General features: G+C 31.3%; 1 protein-coding gene across 8 annotated transcripts in view; it reads left to right on the forward strand.

The window, feature by feature from the left end:
• Positions 1-23,279, forward strand: part of Exn (Ephexin) — a 93,530-nt gene that overhangs the window by 48,671 nt on the left and 21,580 nt on the right. For all 8 annotated transcript variants that reach the window (XM_085204148.1, XM_085204147.1, XM_085204153.1 and 5 more), the window contains 2 exons: positions 269-3,030; positions 3,581-3,678. In XM_085204148.1, coding sequence (XP_085060274.1) covers positions 305-3,030; positions 3,581-3,678 — 2,824 coding nt within the window. In that variant the 5' untranslated portion in view covers positions 269-304. The remainder of the gene's footprint in view (positions 1-268; positions 3,031-3,580; positions 3,679-23,279) is intronic.

Raw genomic sequence — 23,279 nt, forward strand, 5'->3', positions numbered from 1 at the left:
AAATTCACGTCAACGCGCTTATTACCTTAAAGCCACAATTAAACGCTATTGAAGATATATTCAACATTTTACACATATTATTTAAGCTCAAACTACTTTCGCTTATAAATCATTTATCACGATCAAGATCGGTATTATGATCTTCTATGAAGTTATACTCGAAAGTAATAGTTAATGACATAATATGTTAAATTTATTGCAATATTGATGTTATTGGTTGCGTATATGTAATTACCATATATTAACTTTATCATTTGAATTGTTTCAGATGGTGTAGAAAACCAGCCAGAGAAATCCAACACAAATGTTATTTAACAACCTAATGGCAGGCGAATCTATGAACACTAAACATTTTATATCTTCAATCAAAAAATTTAATACGGACGAGAAAGAGCACGGCACTATAAAAGCACTATTGAAAAATTTCATATTACCTGAAGCCGATACTATGGCGATAAAACAAAAGCAAAGCTTAAACGAAAAATGTGTTTATTCAATACCAATAAAACCTCCTGTTTCACCTACAAATGATAGAGACAAATTATTAAATGAAACCAGAAGAGCTTTTATGAATACCTCCACAAAACCATTATCTCCATCAGACACAGAAAAAGAAAAAACGTTGCATTATGCGCAAATAGTAACTGTTACAGAGAGTGATGATACAAGAAGTACTGGTGGAGGAACAGAGCAAAAATCACCAGAGTATAGTAAAAAAAATAAACAAAGTAGCGCACCCATTGATATTCCCAAAAATAATAAAAGACAAGTTGAACAGCAACAAAGAAAAGTAAGTTTTAAAGTAAAAAGTGCATCTGCATCTTATAGACGTCCACCTCTTGTCACCAAAACCACTATGACGATAACTAGCAGTAAAGTTTCAGAACTTACAAAGAAGTTTAATAATTTAATGCATGATAGCAGCAGTGGTCGAATTTCACAATCAAAAATAGTAAAAACTATAGAAAATTTGCAATCAGCTTCTCGACATTCTACAAGTAACAGTTCTACCCCATCATCCACTCTTAGTTCTAGTCCAAATATCAAAATAGTATTACGTCATAGAAGAAACTCTAAAAGACGGGGCAACAGAAAAAGATGTTCAAGCGTAGATTCCATTGATAAATTAATTTTATCGGAAGGCTCAAGTGGTAAGATACGCGTTATACGTTCTAAATCAGATGGCAACAAAATTCCAAAATCGCCAAAAAAACGTTTAAAATATAATGATTCCAGTGAACAGCAAAGTGGTTCAGATACAATTGACGGTAGTCCACGAAAAAAAAAGGATAATGTTGAATCTCCAAATCCAGCAGAAATGCAAATTGAAACTAATGTAAGAAATGTAATCAAAAAGTTTGAATGTGAAATCAGTGCCCAAACAAATAATAATATATTAAAAAGTCCAAGTAGCTCAATTCCTAAGACGCTTTTACCTAAAGAAAAACCAAAAGTACCTGAAAAAAAATCTTCTTTAGTATTAACAAAAAACCTAGTATTAAAAGATGGCATTCCTAAAATAAAAACTGTTAAGTCTATTGCTACTGACTTTCAAGCAAAACAACCTATCATAATAAAGAATATAACAGATGTGAAAAAGAGAGAATTAGTTTATGACAAAAACAAGTTTAAGACTAATTATATACATTCCGACAAGTTACCACTTCACGTTGTTGAGATAATACAAGAAGACACTGAAATGGTAAATACCAATCTGTCTGAAGACATCATTCCTTCTATAACACCTACACAGAAACTTATAGACGATGACAATGAATATCAAGAGGTAAATCCACAAATAACTCCTAACGATTCATTTCTTTGGCGTAGAAAAAGTAGTCAAATTTATTCGGATCTCGATAAATCGGCATCTGAGAGTACTTACGGCTTTGTAAGTGTGATAATGAATGAGACCACTATCAGCTGTGATGACGAGGAAATAAACAATACTCAAGAGCAATCTCAAATACAAAATGAGCAACCTCAAGTAAATATTGAGAAATCTGATGCTGATCAGAACTCAGATTTTGAAAGTAATTTAATTGAAGCATGCAATAAAGAAGTACTTATTGGCTATACCTCTAAAGTTAAGGCTGATCTCGATGTCGAAGATGATTATGAACCATTAGAACCACGTGATAATGAGAATGTAGTAGTTATACCAGTAAAATCTGAAAGAAATTCAAAAATAAATTGCCCATTACCAGAAATACCTAAAGAAGCAGAGAGAAATGATATAGACCCACCAAATGATATCGACCAAGAAGAAAATATTTATCAGTGCCTGTTGGAAATGAGATCTCACCCTGAAGGTGATGAGAGTAGTCTCCATAATTATGAATTATGTGATCAACTTGAGGAGCGTACACGAGGAGACGGTGACAGCGACGATGGTTATGAATATTGCAAATCCCCTGTAAAGCCGTACTGCCATACATCCAGCTCGGGTATACAAATTGCTGAGCATTACGATCCTTTTCTATGTAAAGACAACGATAAGAACTACTCTATCTCCAAATCAGTGAGCGGCACGTCTACAGTCAGCTATGAAAAAATTGGTTCGGAGAGAATTTACGAAAAAATTCCACCTCGTCCGCCTAAATCTAAAGAAAGCAGTCCAAATTACAGCAGTCGCCATTCATTCGTGTCTTCAGACTACACGAGCTACAATGATAATGAAAATATTTACGACACTATAAAGCATGCCGATGGAACGTCCTTGTCTCATTGCTACGAGAGTATACCTAATAGTCCTAGTATGGTTAAACTTCGAAATAATTTGAAGAAGCAGCTAACATCAGCTGTCCAGAAGAGGTTATCTTTTGATAACGTGTCTAATATAAGTCAATCAACACTCTCTAGTGAGCAAAAAACAAATAGTATTTACGGTCAAAGATCTGTGCTCAGTTATAATGGGCGTGAGATAGCCTTCCAAGTGCCGAGCAGTGAGACCAGCGTCAGCGATCGAAGTGATAGGAGCGACGACTGGGTGACTGATGAAGAGAAAAGTGAAGAGAAAAAAATAATCATGTAAGTTAATTGAGTAAGTTAAGTTAGGGCTTATTAAGGTTTAAGTAATGCGTTCGTTGCGCAGCGACATAGCAGCATATGACAGTAATCGCAACGGTTGTAGACTCGATTGTCACTTGAGGGAATTCATTATTTTTATTCCTTCACTGTGGTAGCAAGGCAAAGCTACTTGTAAAACAACTTGTGAAAGAATGCAGTATATAAATAAACGGTTAAAAATGTGATTTTTTATTAATTGTTTTATAATAACTATGTTTATATTTTTTCTGTGAGAACTAAAATCCTCTTTAGACACATGTAATTATTACACAACCATTGATTAATGTTAATTCTGACACGCTATCTAGTATTTATACTTGCGACCTATAAAATTAGTTGCGAGCGTATCGAGCAATGAATTTCTAAAGAGTTAAGTAAACACCGTTATCTAACACCGATATTACCATCATATCACTAGTATTAAAAAACTAGGGGAAACCGTAGGACTCTTGCCTTTCCCTCTTTTAGTTTTTATTGTGAAAAATAATTTTATGGATATATTAATTTGCAGAGTCCGCGAAAGGAGTAGAGGGAGAAAGAGCCCCGTCAGTTGGTCGCAAAAAGTTCGACATCAGTGGGAAAATACGCCGAAAAAATCTGATGATAAAGGTAAGCTTTTAAAAACAATATAATCTCGTTTTAGTTTAAAAATTATTTACTTTGAAAGCTTTCGCTTAAAATTAAAAAGGTTAATAAAATACATTTTTAGTTTTTAAGAGTATGCATCCTTTAGTTAAGGAAATAAATCAAATGTAGCTTAAGATACGTCCACAATACAGTGAAAATACTTACTTTTTATTTTAATAATTTATACGCAACAAGTGGGGAAAAAATAGCTAAGTGATTTATATATTTAAATTTCATCATCCTCGTAGTATGTTGCTCATTTGAAATAATTTCACAGAATATTATTTTTAAAGTTGAGTTTTATTACATAGGACATATTGTTTATTAAAAAAATAAAATAACATGAGATAATTGCCAACCATTGGTTACATAGCGCCATCTCTGTCAAAACCCTGTAACTTATAACATAGCTTAAAATTTAAGTTGTGTATTAGAAAGAAGATGGCGCTCTTAGATACTTTCTATTAAAACTTTATATTTATAACTAACTCTTATAGTAATTAGTAATTTGGTATAGTAGCTGTATATTGTTAAATTGAGGCCATACGACCGACGTAAATAGTTAACATGTAATGCCTCCAGAATTCGGCGGAAAGTGGAAAACTAAACTGTCTTTACTAGGTTCCCAATCTACACTGCTATGTGTAGGATAGCGTTATTCAAATTTATACGTATATAGACAGACTTCACATTATCTACATATTTCAAATCAAAAATCATTCAACTGAAAGTCTCTAAAATTACGTAAAATGCTTCTAATATTTTTTAATTATAATATTAATAAATTAAAAGCTAAACAAATAGAAAATGAATATTTGGGTTGCGCAATAGTTTTTTAACATCGCTGCTTGCTTATAATAAACATATATCACGTAATATATGGTATACAAAAATGTTTGTTTTTTATATACCGAATAAAGTCTCTAAAGTATTTGGTGCTGCTGACAGCATTATAAACATTTCTTCTTTAATTGTAAATTGTTTATGTATTTATTATGTATTTACAATGTTTCTTAATAAGAATCAACGTCATTCATTTAATATAACAATCTTAAAAAGACTTTCAACTATTTGTAGATAGTACTCGTGTTAATGTTAATTACTTAATTGTTCATACAGCAATTATATAAAACACTAGTTGTAGGTAAACAAATCACCAAAATATTTTATAAAAATCTCGTTAAGTTTAATTTATTAAAGGAATTTTAATAAATATGCACCTATATAGTATGTTCATAACAAGTTCAAAGTGTCATAGACCTAAGCACAAAAGGCACGCGCCTGTGGGCGGTTGCTAATGCCTTCGGTTACCGGATTCCTGCGCCGACGCAACCATTATTAAGATGTATGTATAGTATGTCTTAAGTGGGCCAATTTGACATTTACTGTGTAGAGAAAAGAGTAAATTATAGCTATGCAATTTTAAATAATAATTAAATAATCGGCTGTGATATAATAAAAATACTTTTCCGACAGAGCAATATTTTCTCATTATATTTCTGGTTTTCTTGCGATTTCGAGCATCTGATTGTCAATGCTATGGGTATAGGGTCCATTTTAATTCAAAGAAATGATTTTTTTTCATTTTCCTGCTCAAATAGTCAAATAGAAGTGTCTTAATGGAGAACGAAGTGTCTTAACACTAGGTTCCCAGGTTCACTCGGCCTACCCTGATATATCCCGGTACCGTGGGGGTACGGCGTGAAGTTAAAAAAAGAATGGTTAAGTTTACTTGACATAAATTACATAAAGATATAATATAGATTTTATGAAAGTGAAGTGTTGCCGTAGGGCGCCGTGATTAATACTATGTAATCTGACCGATATAGATAAATTATGTTAATACTACATTTCTCCTCTTTTAATTATCTGTGCAAATATTTTGTGACCCAGTTATAATAATTATATTTATTTATTAATAATGAAAAATGTTAATTGTCAATATTATTTATAGTTATTTTTAAAAAGAGGATAATTAAACAATATGGCTCTTTTTTTTGGACTAATGCGTGTCATATCATATCTTTGTAATTATTTAATAATCTGCTCTTGTAAAAGAATATTTTAATAAATATCGTTCTTTGAGAAAAGATAACGGCCAATTTGACAATAATAAATGTACATATATGCAATTCGAGATGAAAGAATACATTAAAAACATTTTGGGTCCCATTGTATATTTTAAATATCTTCATTTCCGCATATGAACCAAGCAACAGAAAGGATCTTACTAAATAATGATAATTGCTTAATGATTAAGGAAAATCTATATAGTATATGAAATGGTCACGTTGTCACTTCTGTACATCCAAGGCCGTCACGACATTCCTAAGAACAAAGAAGCGAAACAATAATATAAACTTAAATAAATATTTTCTCACGTAACCTAACGTATATATGTACGTATGTATGTACAGATCCTTGACCGTTTAAAATTATGGACGTGTATTGCGCGTGTGGCAAGTGTATGATGAACTCTAAGTACATGCAATTGTTAGAGAAAGTATATCCCGACAAGCACTTTATGAATATCGGTGGTTTTAGATACCTACATAGGGCCGTCCCCACTCACCGCAAAGTTGTCCCACACCCCATAACCCCAAGCACATCACTAAAGGTTGTATATATGACACAAAGTGACGAATATTATGCACACGACTGTACTTGCGCAGGTTTGACTCATCTCTGTCTCTCTGTGTGTGACTTGTGTTTATAAACTTTATGAAGTATTTATCGGGCTATACCTAACTATATTGACAGGTAATAGAAAAAAACTAAATAAGCACTAAAGAAGACATTTTTAAAAATCGTCCTTAAGGGAGAAAATAGACGTTGAAAACATTGTATAGATAATAATCCTTGTACAATTATTAATATTAATGTAGTTTTTTATAAAATAAAAAAAGTAGTAATACCTCTTGCTGTGTTAGATATTTCGTACTTGGCAACTTTTATTTACAAATAACATTTACTATTATATTGCAATCATGATTTTGAAATTATTTAAGTTGTTACATAGGTACATTAAGCTATTGAGTACACTATCTACAAGTCTACTTCCCTTATTGATTTCCATTTTATTTACAGTTAAACAAAAACTAATTTAGTTAACTTATTAGCATACTATATACATATTATGTATAATATACGAGTAGCTAGTTCCATATCTCAATATTACCACTACAGTTAATAGAATAAGTGCGTGGCTCTAACAACACTGCCGATGGCGGTTCGATGACTGCCTAACGTAACGATGTGTGTAATTCGACATGATTTGCCATTCATTGCCCAAGCGCAAGACTCTCATTACAACACTGAGCAAGTGCTTGACGCTGTCCGGTGTACGTATGTGATATTTAACATTGAAATATACTATTAAAAAACACCATTGCATCGTGGTAAATCGAAAAAAACCGAAAGCCGATGGTTTTAGTTTGGTTCTTTCGAGGTTTAAAATTTTTATAAATATATATTTTGGAAATACATTTTTTCAGAGAATTCGTATAAAATATATTATATCTACCATGTAAAGTTATTTTATATTGTGATGAAATCAAACACCTCGAGGCTTTTACAGAACTTATATTTCTTCCAGGGCTAAATAACATTAGGCTTCTACAATTTATATCTCAGGACTTTTACAGAACTTATACTTCTTCCAGGGCTAGATACCATTAGGCTTGTACAATGTATATATTAAATTATAATACAATATTTTATTCTAGAGGACCACTTTCCTCTTCAGCTCCAAATCTAATAATGCGCATCAGAATTTTCAACACATCAAGCGTCGCGCTAGTTCTATGTATAAATTTTCAAATATATCTTTTTATTAAACAAAGAGGTTGATTTACATTTTTCTATAACAAATTATCGTAAATATAAAAACTATTTATATAAAATCATTACATTCGGCCATCCGACTTCGTGCAATCTCCCGATGCACGACTACTCACAAAAACAGTTAAAATCAACCATGTATTATTATAAACTCATTACATTCGGTCGATTACAAATAATATATGTATTGATATTGCCGCAGCCTACTTGACATCACTAGTTTCAACAAATACAACTAATTAAGCCATTGCGTCTTATGGAGCTAGTACAATCATATTATAACAAAATGCGCAATAGATACTAGACTTAACATATAATTTACAAAAAATAATTACTTTTGAGACCAGAAGACTTTTGGAGTTCTCTCAGAAATTTAACCATATGTACATATAACGAAATTGTAACTTATCGCTGCGTGGAAAAAAATACTAGAAAATCTATCAATAAATAAAAGATGTTTTGTTAAAATGTCTGTCGGTTTGGTCGGTTTATGTCTCCTTGCGTTTGTCTGTACGCATATCCTGAGACTAGCGGACGCGCGCAGCTTCGCTTGCGTATTTATGGGTGAATTCTAATAACCCATGAAACATGTGTTCAATGAAATATTTTTAAGAGTCTAAATTTCAAATTTTATAAAAATCGGTAGCGATTTAAAGATTTTTCCATATAAACATTCAACCCCTTATTTGCACCCTTAGGGGAAGAATTCTAGAAAACGATGAAACACGTATTCAATTAAATACTTTTAAAAATCTAAATTTCAAATTTTATAAAAATCGGTGCCGATTTAATTTTTTTTCCATACAAACTTTGAACCCCTATTTCACCCCTTTAGAGCTAAATTTTTTCAAAATCCCTTCTTAGTGGATGTCCAGAATACGAAAGTAAACATCTGTCCAAATTCCACGTTTCTACCATCAGCAGTTACGGCTGTGCGCGCGTCTTACCTCAGTCAGTGAGGACAAGTCCTTTTATATATATAGATTATGAACACTTTAAACATTTTAGTAATAAAAGTTGAGCAAGTAAAGGAATATGTAATATAAAGTTTAGTTTCAACTCAAAGTAATATCAATAATCATACACACAAATATAAATATTATGTCCACTGGCTACATGCTTGTTTATCTCTGCGTATATTGCACTCTTTACCTACATTATTAAGTTTATTTTCTTGCTGTTACCTATTATTATGTGTCAGTTTCGTTATTGAACTTTAATTTCACTTCTAAATATATAAAATAATAAGCATAGCGTATTTATATTTGAAACTCCTGTAATGATACCCGCTATAATTACAAATATCCTACGAAATACTTTGTCCATCATCAAATAAAGAGAAGTAAAAGAAAATGCTTAACATAAGAAAATGCACAGCAGGCGGCCTTATCGCTCTAAGCGATCTCTGCCAGGCTACCTTAAGGTGCACTCGTAAGTGTATGTCAATCGGTAGCCTACCGCTGCTTTATATCCTTATACACATACGTAATATATCCTATTATATTGTATAGAATTATTAATATAATTTCTAATGTCAACAAATATATATAAATACGGTCACGTTAATTTGTAAAGAAAAGGATACAAAAACTTAAATATGTCTAGGTCTAGGTCTAGGTGTAAGGATACCTAGGAAATATTATTAAGCAATTTTAATTAACACAATAGATGTATGTTGATAAGTATGTAAAAAAAAATCCATAACAGTACGTTCAGGAAGTAAGGATCAACGATATTACAGAGCCAAGTAGTGTGCATCTAGCTGGGCTAATATAATGTTTGGATTGAGAACGTTACATTCGATAGGAATACAGCGTCGAGCTATTGGCATCATCAAAAATAAATATATATAATAACAATTTTGCAGTTGAGTTATAACAATTACTTCACATACATACTCATAATAAAATCGTAAGAGGTTCGGTCTTTACTTGAAAAATATTTTTTTAAAAAAATGTTATTAACCTAATAGAACCCAAAACAATTATTTTTGAATTTTTGTTTATTTGTCCGTTTGTCTGTGCGTTTGTTATCTTAGAATCGACTTTACCGATTTAAATGCGGTTTTCACTATTGGGTTCTGGCAAGCTCCCGAAAACATCTAGGGTTTATTTTATTACAATCGGTTCATAAACAAAAAAAAAAATAAAAGTTATGCCAATTTAAAGTATTTAGTTCGACAAATTTGCTAATTGCCGTAACAGTTATTTTATACAAGTGTTTTACTGAACTGACTGAATCTTTAGTTTTCAATTCCTTTATTAATATTTCTATTTCAGGCGGGCGTAGCCCCGGACGGGCCCACTAGTAGTAAATAAATTCTTATGTAATGTAAAGAATAACCTCATGAGAAACACTATAACGATTTTACAAAGTTATTTTTTTATTTTAAAATCATCCAATATGAGAATTCCAATTTTAATTAAGTAGAACAACATGTTCCCTGAACTATTCAAGACCGACCTAAACACAGCAATCCCTAACCATGCCACGGAACGACATGCAAGGAGAGTTAGCTGTGGCTGAAATATTCGAAACGATCATCTGTTGAACTATATTTACATAAAAGTCATTTAAACCATCAAATATTCTTTGCGTTGTAAAATTTACTCGTTAAAGAACCGATTCCGAAAATTCCTCAAATTTTTGCAATTGAAATTTACTGAATTTAGGTAAAAAAATACATATATATATCAAGGACGAGTAATTTCGACGGCTAAATCAAATTTTAAAAACTATGATTTATATAGATAAAAAATAATTTTCCGTATTATTTCTTAACGTATACACAATGCTACAAAAACTATTTTTTTAGTCCTATGTAACTTCCCTAGTAATTTCCTAAAAAATATTTCTTTTGAGATACTTTAATTTTTATAAAAAATAAATTTAGAAATCTTTATTGCCCATTTACGCTTTATGACTAGAATTGGTTTATGAATAAAAACGTTATGTTAATATGAAGCACGTTTGTAAGACAAAATTGCTGCAAAATAACTTATTGAATCGGCTAAAAATGTAATTTTCAACGTATAAACATTGTTTCTAAGTCTACGTTGACGATGCGGTCCCAGAACGAAAATACACTAAATTGTGACCACCATGTTGTCATAAGGGGAACAAAATCGCGTTTAAATAACTACGTACGTAGCAGTTATTATTATTTACAGTTACCAGCAAACAAATTGCGATCTTTTACGAGCTACCAATTGTTAAAGTTTCGAGTTCGTAAGAGAGTAAACATCTATCTTCGTGACAAATTTGACTAAGACAAGGTAAGCAACAAACGCGGAACGCCATATTTTAATGCAGTAAAATCTCATCTACAACTAGAGCACTGACGCCTGCCTAGTCATCAGATGAATTTTCAAAAGGTAAGTAAACCCCTGGACAGAGGTCCAAGAGAGGTGAAGAGAAACTAACAAGTTTACTAGTCTTAGTTTACATGTTTATTAAATTTATGAGCTTAAGAAATGCAGATATTGACACTCGCTCTATGTGCGTTTCAATTCGCTACCATAAAGAAAATGGCAGAATACATAAATATACATTTTGTACTAAATAATATATTTTGAAACTGGAGAAAAATATATGTAAAGACAATATACTACCTTTTTAAACATAGCGTTTCATTTTTATGACCCCCGACAGATGTCTATAATTAATTGACAGCCTCGTACAAAGAATAAAATACTGAATACGTGTGAATACAAAACCAACGTAAGAAAATAATAATTGCTATAAATCAAAGCAGACTGGATAACCCTAGAAGACAACAAAGTGAGATGAATAATTAATTGTGACTGTCGTTTCTCTAATTTACACATAACTTGCAACGTCTGTACATATTGTAATTATGCTAGTAATAAAATTGTAACGTGTGTATGCTAATAAACTCTTATGTACATAGAAACAAATTTAATTAATTTATTCCAATCACCCCAACCCGATATATAACTATATACTGGAAATAAAAAATGTCGAAACTTGTAGGTGGTACTACACTGGTGGCAGAACCTAATGCTGTGACTTTGTTATCGTGTTTCTATTTATCTTGTTTAATATATTTGTTGCCACAATAATTGATACATAAAAAATATATATCTTTCAATACATAAAATTTTGAACTAGCAGACCAAACTAACACTGTTATGACCTATAATATTTATGACACTGACGGTACCTGATCCTGATCCTGATCCTAATCCTGACCCGATACCCGAGTGAGACTAATTTTCTACTTTTAATGCATGATATCTGAGATAAATCAATAAATCTTCTGGTTTTTTTACATTTCTAATAGGTTTATCGAGTATCCTAATACAGAAAATAGCTTTTTTCTTTCGTTTTAACCAGATCTAAAAGTAAAGCTAAGGGTAATTTATTACAGAAATATTGATGTATATATTTTTTTTATTGTCTAGTATTAGCTTTCATTTCTTTGAGAAACTGATCATAATTTCGCTCAAAGCACTTTATTAAACTTTTTGTAGATACGAATTATTTCCTCACAAGACCCATTATAAACAAACGAGCAAAATTTATACACTCATTTACTTATGTAAGCCAATTTTCTATATGTCACACAAACTGCGGAATTACATTTAAATGTGATCTATTAACTTTTATAATACCAGTAACTAAAGTTTAACTTTAATTCTTATCTATTATACAGAAATTTATAAATCTACACATTGCTTTTGTATACCAGTAAAAAGTTCCTTTGCTTGTCTTTATGTCACCGAAGCGCTTTATCACATCAGATGAACCGCTCATCAGAAGATGTAAATCACTCCTACGGCCGCGAAGATCTCGAAGTTTTGCATTTTCGATAAATTCCCTTTTTTTTTTGTTTGTCATTGCCATCATTCCACTGGGTGGTTCCTCTAGGGTGCGTCTCAGCATCCGACTCCATTTCCCTCAAATTAATGCAACAAATGTCATTAAAAACTAATAATCTTAATAAATTAATTGGTGTATTTATAAATTATCAATTCAAAAGTATTCTCTTTTAAATGTCATTCAAAAAATATTTAAAATGGATCGTCAAAATGTCAATAAATAAATCAGAATCAATCAAAAGAAAAAAAAAATACTAAAATAATCAATATTAATAAACAAACATAATAATTTAAGCATACATTACTTACAAAGACTACTACACACTATGCCTGACTGCCGCAATCATCAGTCACGAGCAGGCGCTTACTTAATGTTTTACTTTACTACTACGCCCGACATACCGAGGCCACCACCAGCCTCGAGCAAGCAGGCTCTTACTCTAAATACATAATATCAATCATCAATCTTCGGCACGCTGACCGATAATTCATCTACGGCACGCTGACCGTTAATTCATCTATGGTATTCTAACCATTCTTCTGTGGCACGCTGACCACTAATTCATCTATGGTATTCTAACCATTCTTCTGTGGCACGCTGACCACTAATTCATCTACGGCATCCTTAGCCGTGTATCAATCTTTATACTATTCTATAAAATATACTTTATCTTCATACTATTCTAATAAAATATACTTCATCATCACACTATTCTACAAAATATACTTCATCATCACACTATTCTATAAAATATACTTTATCTTCATACTATTCTAATAAAATGCATAATAACTCTTAAAGTGACTAAATTTTCAATCAAAAGCTCTCCGATCAATAATATTTACAAAAGCTAGCAGTGGAAAACTTGATTTCCATGTTTTTGTTGTACGTACCTCACTTTGGGGCTGGATCTGATCCTGCTTCTGAACTGTGATGAAATCAAACACCTCGAGGCTTTTACAGAACTTATATTTCTTCCAGGGCTAAATAACATTAGGCTTCTACAATTTATATCTCAGGACTTTTACAGAACTTATACTTCTTCCAGGGCTAGATACCATTAGGCTTGTACAATGTATATATTAAATTATAATACAATATTTTATTCTAGAGGACCACTTTCCTCTTCAGCTCCAAATCTAATAATGCGCATCAGAATTTTCAACACATCAAGCGTCGCGCTAGTTCTATGTATAAATTTTCAAATATATCTTTTTATTAAACAAAGAGGTTGATTTACATTTTTCTATAACAAATTATCGTAAATATAAAAACTATTTATATAAAATCATTACAATATAAACACGACGTATGTCGATTCAGTTCCTACTTGGGGAATCATTTATTTTCATGTCCTTACTCTGGTAGGACAAAGCGCGGCGTTGAGTTTTGCTAGTCAAAACGCAATATCTGAAAAATAGGGAAACGGAATGTCTTGATATTAGGTTGCCTTATAGCCTTAGTCACGCCTTTTTATTTAGATTTAGTAAACTTTTTATCTGCCTAGATTTTTGTATTCAATTTTGTTACTACACTAAATGTGTACAAGTAACTGAGTTACGTCAAAGAATTTCATCTAAACATTCGTTTAAAATGTGAGAAATGTGAATTTCATGAAACAATGGGCCGTTGAAAATTTTGTGTGTAAATGTTACGTAGATATCATGTCTGGATTTAAATTATATGAGTGTTATCATTGTTGTGAAAGCATTCCGAAAGATGTCTTAAAGATATATTATATTTGTACTTGTGATGTGGTTTTGTCTTATACTGATGGAAAAGGTATACCTTTTGGATTTTCGGATATTAAGTATTTTTTTTCAGTTAGATAAAATTCCAACAAAGTTTTAAAAGAAACGCTGTGGGTATTTTTTAGTTAATTTGGGCTGTAATAGTAATAAAAACGATTGGAAGAAAACTGATGTATATTTTAATAAGGCACCTGCTATATAAACAAAGATCATTCACACAAATTTTCTTATACTTAAAATGATTAATTTAAACTACTTTGCTCTACGAATAATGAATAAATTCAAAGAAAGAAAATGAGGAAAAGCAATACACATTAATATGCAAGTTTCATTGTCGTTATACAGCTCTCTTTATTAGCATACACTCGGGTTGTTGTTAGTCAAGATTTGGATCCTGGGATTTACATAGGTACTAATGTGAAAGCCTACATGGAACTATATGTATTTAATATAATCATAATATATAACCTAATAACCCAGTCGTGGTACAAGGGCACTAGCGTTCTACTGTAAACGCGACTGATTGTGGGTTCGATTCCCACTCCAAGAATTTCAACTCCAAGAGTTGAGTGGCGGATCTCAACGCTGCTCTTTCTCAGTCGTTCTTTATAATATTATTGGAAAAATTATGTAATTAAAGATGTCTATAATAACAGATCTATAGAGCAATTCGTCTCGCACTATACTCTTTCTATACCCCATAAATATAAATCTCTAATCTAACATTTCAAGCGTTAAATAATAATTTCACGAGCAGCTTGCTCAAAATGGGCGATTTGAATTGTATTATTGAAATGTAGTGTATAATTGAAATGTATTTCACCAATTCTCCAACCTTCGTAAGGCGACGCGGAATCGTTCGTGGCTTACCGCAACTCGAGATATGACTCAAATGAAAGTACTTTGAAATATAATAATAAGTATAGTACCAACATTATACAACTTTGTTACGTACATTTAAAATCATTTAATGCTGTTTTTCTCCCTTGCTCCCGCACCTACGCAAAGGGAAACTAGTGTTAAGACACTCCGTTCCCCATGCATCACCCAATGGGTCTAGCCCGATAACCATGGGAAAGCTGTACTGGCTTTTAATGAATTATTTTTAATATTATTATATTGCTTTTTATCTGAAATAGCACTACAGTATGTATGCACGTAGTCTATGAAAATTTTTGTGTTTAATCGGAAAAAGGGCAAAAATATAAAAACACATTTAGACTTAAAGTTTTAAAAGAAAATTATCGTAGTTAAATAAAATTTTATTCCGAAAACTGTTGTTAGTATAAATTTATTATTTTAAAAGAATTCGGTAAATAATAGTAAATTGAAATCGAACGTGGGATCAATAATGTATATTATGCCCTACTTGTAGAGTTATGTCATATGTATTTTAGCGTTCTTACCTCAGTCTGTGTTGAGACTAATAGATGCTTTCTTGTGTAATAAACTATAACTAAGATAAAATTACAATTTGAAAAACAAGTTTTATATTTTCTTTTTATAAATGTAAAAAAAATATAGCATGATAGAATACATAATAGCTATGAGTTTTATACTTTTTTTAATCTTTTTCTTGCCTCTTTATAAATTAATGTCGTCACATTTAATTGTTATTCAAAGACAGATTTAAATATAAATGTCTCTTAAGTTATAATTATATTGCTAATTAGTACTAATTAAGACTATAAACTTTATATCAAAGCTTTACATTAACACGTCTAGTATTATATGTATATTTCATTAACTACCCTACTTTCACTTCCGACTTGATAATCAGATAAAGTTAAATAAATCTTATTTTATTAATGTGCCCCAAAGAGTGACTGTAATCCGACTGGTTGTGGGTTCGATTCTCACTCGAGGAAATGAAATATTTATTTGAAATTTATATTTCCATTTCTTCGCTTTGGTGTCGAGGCAAAGGGCGGCGTTGAGTTCCGCCACTCAACACGCAATGCCTCCAGAATTCGATGGAAAATGGTGAACGGAGTGTCTTAACACTGCAATGTGCCGGATTCAGCCTGAAAATAAAAAGAAAAATAAAATAAATAACCGAAATATAACCCGACGACAAAGAGATTGGTCTTATTATGTCTACAAAGACGTTTCTTATGTTCAATGTCGAAAGTCTTATTTATTACTTAACAGAGTGCCCTAGTCTGTCCCACAAGGGACCATTTGACTAAAATATAGAACTTGAGTCTGTATTAGTCTATCGTGTTTACAGTCAGACGCTGTCCTACTGCGCCACAAAAGCCTCCAAAGCATCGAGTAGGTCTACAAGTTAATATTCTTTTATTTTACTGATAAATATACTGGGATCAAAATTACCAGTAATATTACTGGTACGACTACTCGGTAAAACTAATGAGAATAGGCCAATATATAAGTAATGTCCAGCCATAGATGTCAGACACTATTATCGTCCAGTATCCATTTAGAAATACAACTATTATTACCATGATTAATTGCTACGCGTTGACCAAATATATTAAATATCAGACGTTTAAATTTGTCCATGCACCGCTAATATGAAACTTGTTTGAAGGGGTGCTACGTAAATGGGTATTCAGGTGCGCCCACGCCGAACGGAGTGGGGGGTGGGGGCACGAGTCAGCCCTGCGCCTGCGCATGAGGTGCACGCGTCTGCCGTAGTGAAAGTTATAAATTATTGACTATAGTACAAAAGTTATACAGAATTGGATGCGTTTTATATGTGTTTATGTGCATTTATATGTGTTTATCGTCGTCAGTGTTTGTTATTTTTTTTATTTTGTTTAGTTTCGTGTTCTTTGTGCGATTTTTTATCTTTGGAATCGTAAATTGGTCGAGTGTTGTGTTATGTGAATTATTAACGATTCGTTATACTAAATAATTTAAACTCACTCAAGTGTTAAATTTAGTTTAAATAATATGCTCGTATTTAAATGAAATTAGTGTATCCGAGTCAAAAAATAATAGGATAGAAATTAACTTTTTATAATAATGTCTCTATAATCTGAGTTTTTTTATAAGATAAATAATAGATTTAGATTATTTCTTCTTCACCGTCAAATTGCGTTTTTTACTTTCGTCACGCTCTGCTTCGGTCCATTAACTTACAATGTTTGCTTGCTCCATACCACTTATCTCTATGTTATATCTTTTTACTGAAAACGTCGAGGCTTTATTTATGGAAGAGTTTATGTTGTTATGTCGTATAATAAAATAGAAATTTTAGTTAGAGTCAGTTATTCTAAGAAAATTTCGGTAATATTATGCAAAGGAAAGAACAATGAATCTTATAAGATATTTTTAAGCATGGGGATGCTTAAAAATATTGATTTGCTACTATGCTTTTTATTCCCGGGCAAATGAAGTAATGACGTGATTAGTGTCTTCGATTTCCACTTTCTACCGATTTAGGAGCATTATTTTCTGGATAATGTGGTTCACATCTATTTCCTATTTTTTCTTGTCAGAAGAAACGAAAATCAATATTAGTTTCCAGTAGTAGTAAATATTATTATGTACCCAGCATATTACGCTGCGAAAATATCCCAGATCTTAAAACCAAGACATCTATTAATACGTATTGCTTTTGTTTTTCTTATACGAAGAACATAGTATCGTAATTAATTTCCATAGGAAAATGTCATCGTGTTTAAGAATGTAAAAACAATCGTTTACTGTTTTTACATTGTCTGTATTTTTGTCTACGAATACAAACTAGCTTAAAATAGCCCTATGATCATACAGAAGTTTAATAAAAAATATGTTTTTAATAGCAGACTAATAAAAAACATTTTTAATTTCAGCGACTGGTCTGAGATTTTGATTTGATTGAATGACTAAAGACCTAAGACTGAATTATTCTAGCGTTATATAACGAAGTTTGCTGATAAAATGCCAGACAGCCAATTAGGTTTTATTGTTATGTGATACAAATTACTTTCACAGTCACAATAAATATCTTTTAAGTTAAAAAAAAGAAATAACTAGCTTTCTACTCGCAGGTTTCCCCGCGTGGTTTTCAATTTTCCCATGAGATATGTTCTAACTTTGGGTTCAGCAGCTAACTCTTGCTATGTGAATCATATCACAATCAGAGAGTTTTAAAATTATGTATGAAAAGGTTTAACAAAGCAAGATTTAAAATTGTTAAAAAAACATTTTAAAAGGTTCCAAAAATGCATCGAGTGAAAGTTTCGGTTCCGGGATCAATATTTTACGTAATTTTTTGCATTGCAACTTAAAGTTAATTATTCATGAAACAACCACGTTTCCTGTAAATGGCGGAAACTGTAATGTCACGAAAAGCATATAATATAACACAATATATCATTTTAAAATATTACGTTCATAATAAGTTTTACTTGTCTTAATAAAAGTATGTAGTATTTTATATATAATTTATGAATTGGCACATATAACACTATCGCTATTGAGTTATTATGAGATAGAGACGATCCTACTGGACATAGAAAGTTGAAATCTTGGCAGTATGTAGGTACGTTAGGCAACTTAGAGGAGAATTAAAAAATAATTTCTTGAAATTACTAAAGGAACAGGAAAAAACGGGAATTTTCATTTTAAAGTCGTTGCAAACAAAGTTGCGGACGACAGTGGACTATTCAACGTCACCCAACCGGAACCTTATTACGTATCAACTGGCTTGTCGGATCATAAGATTTTCATATTACGTTTCTTTTACGTAAGAGGATGTTGAAAAAATAAACGTTAAATATATTTTCTATGCATAGATTTCCTTCATTTTTATGAATATACTTAAACGTTAAATATTATAGGTTGTAATTCTTCCTTGGTGTTTTTGTTTCACATAAAAATAATTATTTTAAAACTAATTTTTATTACATCCTGTATGTTAGTCTAGCATTCTCTAGTTTTCAATCGTATATGTACGATAACGGTGTACGTCGTAGATCACACATATTAGATTCAAAACTAATTTCACAATAAAAAAACTTTAATAGGTATACTACAAAAAATACTTCAATTTTTTGTTTTATTTTTTGCTATTAAAAAATCTTAATTTAATGACTCTCTCTTATCTACATTACAAGTAAGATAATTGCTTCGAACGATTCGCATGCGATATTGTTATACGTGTATGGAGGTACAAAGCGGGTATTGTCTTCTCCCGTAATCACTTAGAAAGTGCATTGCATGATAAACGTAAGATGCAATTTTATGATATAAGTACCGTAATGTATTTTAAATGTACTTACTTGTTGAGTCCATTACCTCCATTTTAATTGTTTCAAGTTAAATAATCAATTTATTGAAATTTCGTTAATTAAGTTACACACTAACTAATTCTTTCGTTAAAATAATTAAGTACTCACACTAATATATTTTGACTTTAAACGAATTCACTTGCATTTATACTTTTTAAATCCTGTTTTTTGCTTAATCTCGCATACAGAAATGGAAATTGGAGATATCGTGTATTAGCATGGAAATAAAAGTAATAGATGTATTTCTCCCAGTGGGAATCGAATGCACAGTCACCTCGTTTATAGTTAGTCTCACTGCGCTATGATAGCCTCACCAATATTCTAAATTACGAATTTTTTTTTGAGTAATATGTGTTTTAACATAGTCTTTAAATTCAATGTTGACTGTAGTTGAACTAGAATCGTTATCGAGTAAATAATAAATATACATAAGATAATACCGTTAACTATTTAAATAGCTTGAGCCGCGTGACATGTGTTTAAGTGACAAACGCGTGCTACTTAATTTAGTTTTTCTTAAAAAAATATATGCTAATTATATTCTTGCTCGGATAGATAGTTATAGATAGTTTAATCTTAATAATTAATCTTAACAAAAACATTTAAATTACAATATTATGTTATTAATAATTATTATTTAAAATGGTGCTCATCGTTAGGAAATGCCTCATTCTGGAGCTCTAGCTTCATTCCCTCAACCCTTGTCCCGCTATTATTAGATTTTTTGTATATTTAAATAAAAATATATGTGTTTTTGAATTTTACTCTGTATCCCACACATAGTAGAGGGAACTTGGAAATCTAATGTTAAGACATTCCGTTCCCACTAAAACACTTTCGTACTCAAAGCCGCAATCAAAATTAATTAATTTATTAATTTAAAAAAAGGACAAATACTGTTATAGATATAATAAAAGTGATATTTATATAAAATGAACAATACTCAATCAACCAGTTCGAACAAGGAGATAGCAATTGTTAGAATAACAAAAACGATTAATTCATTCCATACAGAGGCAATAGATTCAGTAAAACAGATTATGCTCTAGTCATTGTGTTGCAATGCAATACTGAATGCTCTGATTACAAGCCATCATGAGTAGATACCGGTACTAATTTGTAAGTAGGTACTCCTTCTATACAAGAAGTATACCACTCCATAGTTAAATCGAATTAAAAAATAGATTTATATGATAATATATTTGTTGAATTGTTGATTGTGCATGTAGATTCGAATCCTACTTATAATATTGGTGTTTCTACGCTCTGGTTAGATGAAATGCACTATGAGGTCTCGCTATGAAGAGCGATTTATCTGTAAAATAAGCGGAAAATTATAACAGATATTTTATCATCTCTTCACACTCTACCAAATGTGGAATATACGTAGAGATTTGTGTTTATATGTAAAAATATACTTTTAAAACTAAACAAAATTATTTTCAATTTGCTTCCAACTGGCAAACAAGGCAATTTTAACAAAAACCAGTCAAAGATATGCAAACGTGTCAATGCTAAAACTATTGAATGGCACTGAAAATTACCCTTTCTTTACCGACTTGTTTCTAAAGGACGTATTTCGCAATTTCGAAAACCAATAAAGAATAAAACTGCACCGTACATTAGATACATTATGTACAATTACGTTTTATACTCTTGAATCTAAGTGGAGCGTGACTTTGTATCGTACTCGTATTGCAAAATCTTAGAAATCTGAAACTTCAAGAACTTATCGCTGTCTGAATATGACGCATAATATTAAAATCTATTAAAAATATTTAAATTTACATTTTTTTCTTAAAAAAAAACAAATAATAATAATATAAACTCTGTCCCAGTAACACTTGAGTTTTTAAGTTGATAAAAAATGAGCTCGCGATCTAGAGGCGACCAGCACCGGTCGACCCTGAGTCGTACAACAGCTGCTAGTGTCTCGTACAACTTTTTTTCCTGTATTAAGTAGTATCTAAAATAATTGCAAGCGAAGCGGACTTCGCTATTGTAATTATATTAAACGAATATATAAAACGAATAACTTAAATAGATTTTTTTGGTTTAAAGCTTAACAAACACTGACGATTACCAATTTAGGTGGCAAACGAGCTAGTGTTTAGTGAAAAGTGTACTTTTGGTGCTATGTAGTGACAAAAATGTATCAAAATGGTGTCGGAGAGGCCTCGGACATTTCGGCGGAATTGTGGCGATCAAGGTGCTTTAGATTGTTGATTCAAATAATCTCATATTAATTTTCATAAACATATATGGCGAACATGACGCGAGACCGGTTTTTCGAACTAGTGACTCAATTGTTGTGACACTACGATTTCTCTTGCAAACTGCAGGTGTTAATAGAGCATAACAGCACTATTGTTTCCAGGCCACATACACACCGTTCTTTTAATGAGAGAATTTTCTTTTGAGCATTAAAAATAGCTATAGAATGAATTGTAGATTTTGAAGGCTGCCCTCTTGGCTTCTATATACCGTGTCTAATACCGTAATCTCGTTTATGTTCGCTTGATTTAAGCTTTTAATATTGAAGCGGAATCAACATTTAAATCACCTTGACCGTTCTCGTAGTATCCGTGACTTCGCCATCGAAAGTGTACATTCGGACGAATGCAAAGTGTGCATACTACAGTGAAAACGATGAAACACCCAAAAAATTGTACGAAAATGTTGAAGACAAAGTGAAGTTCATTGAAATACTCGAACAGTCGTGGTGGTTGAGTGTGAGAACCGTGCTTCGTGATGGAGAATTCGAGATACAAGATCTAGTTGCATTTATTGGTATGCGTCTTAAATTACTATACAACCAGTTTTGTAAGATTAACTATCGTCGAATTTCAATCATCGAATATTCAAGTCTGATTGTTGGTTACTAGCTCAGATATCTGGTTCTCTTGCTACAAGCCGCTAATAGGACTTAAACTGGAATTGTAGATGAAGTGTGGGATATTCTAATGCCTATCAAATGTTGCTTTCTCTCGTCTAGTTTCAATCCTTTAATGGTTAACTGTTAAGTTATAGCTATATACTTTGTAAATATTTCTGAGATATATGATAGTAAATCTTTTTTATGAAATATATTTAATATAAATTTAAAAGTTAAATATTTTATTGCAATGTTATTTAAGTAATGCTTTAGTCTTTTATACGTAAATAAAACTCTTCAGTTACTGAATGACTGACGGAAGATGAAATTTGGTTGATTAGGCAATGTACAGGAACTCAAAGATTTTATGAAGTTCAAGGAATGGGAAGAAAGGAGAGTATCTATCAGTCTATTATAATTTATTATATAACGGGAAAAAATGTGCTTAATTATTTTTAATTAGAATATAATTGATTTTTGACATATTATTAATGTTTGTTGGTGCTACAAAAGAATATCAAATCTATAACATCATTATAAGTTTTTGCTAATGATTTTGATAACTAATAATGATAACCTGTTTTATTACCTGTTTAATATTCAAAGTTATAAATGTAATTCGATTTTAATGAACAATCGCCACCGAACGAAGCACTAGTGCCACTAATAACTAAAGTTCATTTTTTTGTATAATATTTCATGGCGAACAGAAGGTATATTAATTCGTCTTCTTCCTGGCCTTAATCCCGGCTGTTACCAGGGTCTGCTGTTGATGTTTGTCGAGTTAGTTCAAGTAAATTTCTTATATTCCATATTTCAAGTGAATCTACTGATTACTAAAACGGAAGTCAAACTAGTTGCAAGGTCTCAATAGATGCTGTATGTACGAAATGACGTATTATATGTAGAAATCAATTCGTAAAATATATTTATATCTATAACATAATACATTTAAAGTTGTAACCACAGGTGATCAATAAACGACTTGTGATAGATTACCAAAATTACATAATTTATGTTTATAAGTGTTTAACT

Source organism: Heliconius melpomene, chromosome 20 (genome assembly GCF_056956725.1).
Source record: "Heliconius melpomene rosina isolate 202511_hmr_F chromosome 20, ASM5695672v1, whole genome shotgun sequence".
Classification (NCBI taxonomy): Eukaryota; Metazoa; Arthropoda; class Insecta; order Lepidoptera; family Nymphalidae; genus Heliconius; species Heliconius melpomene.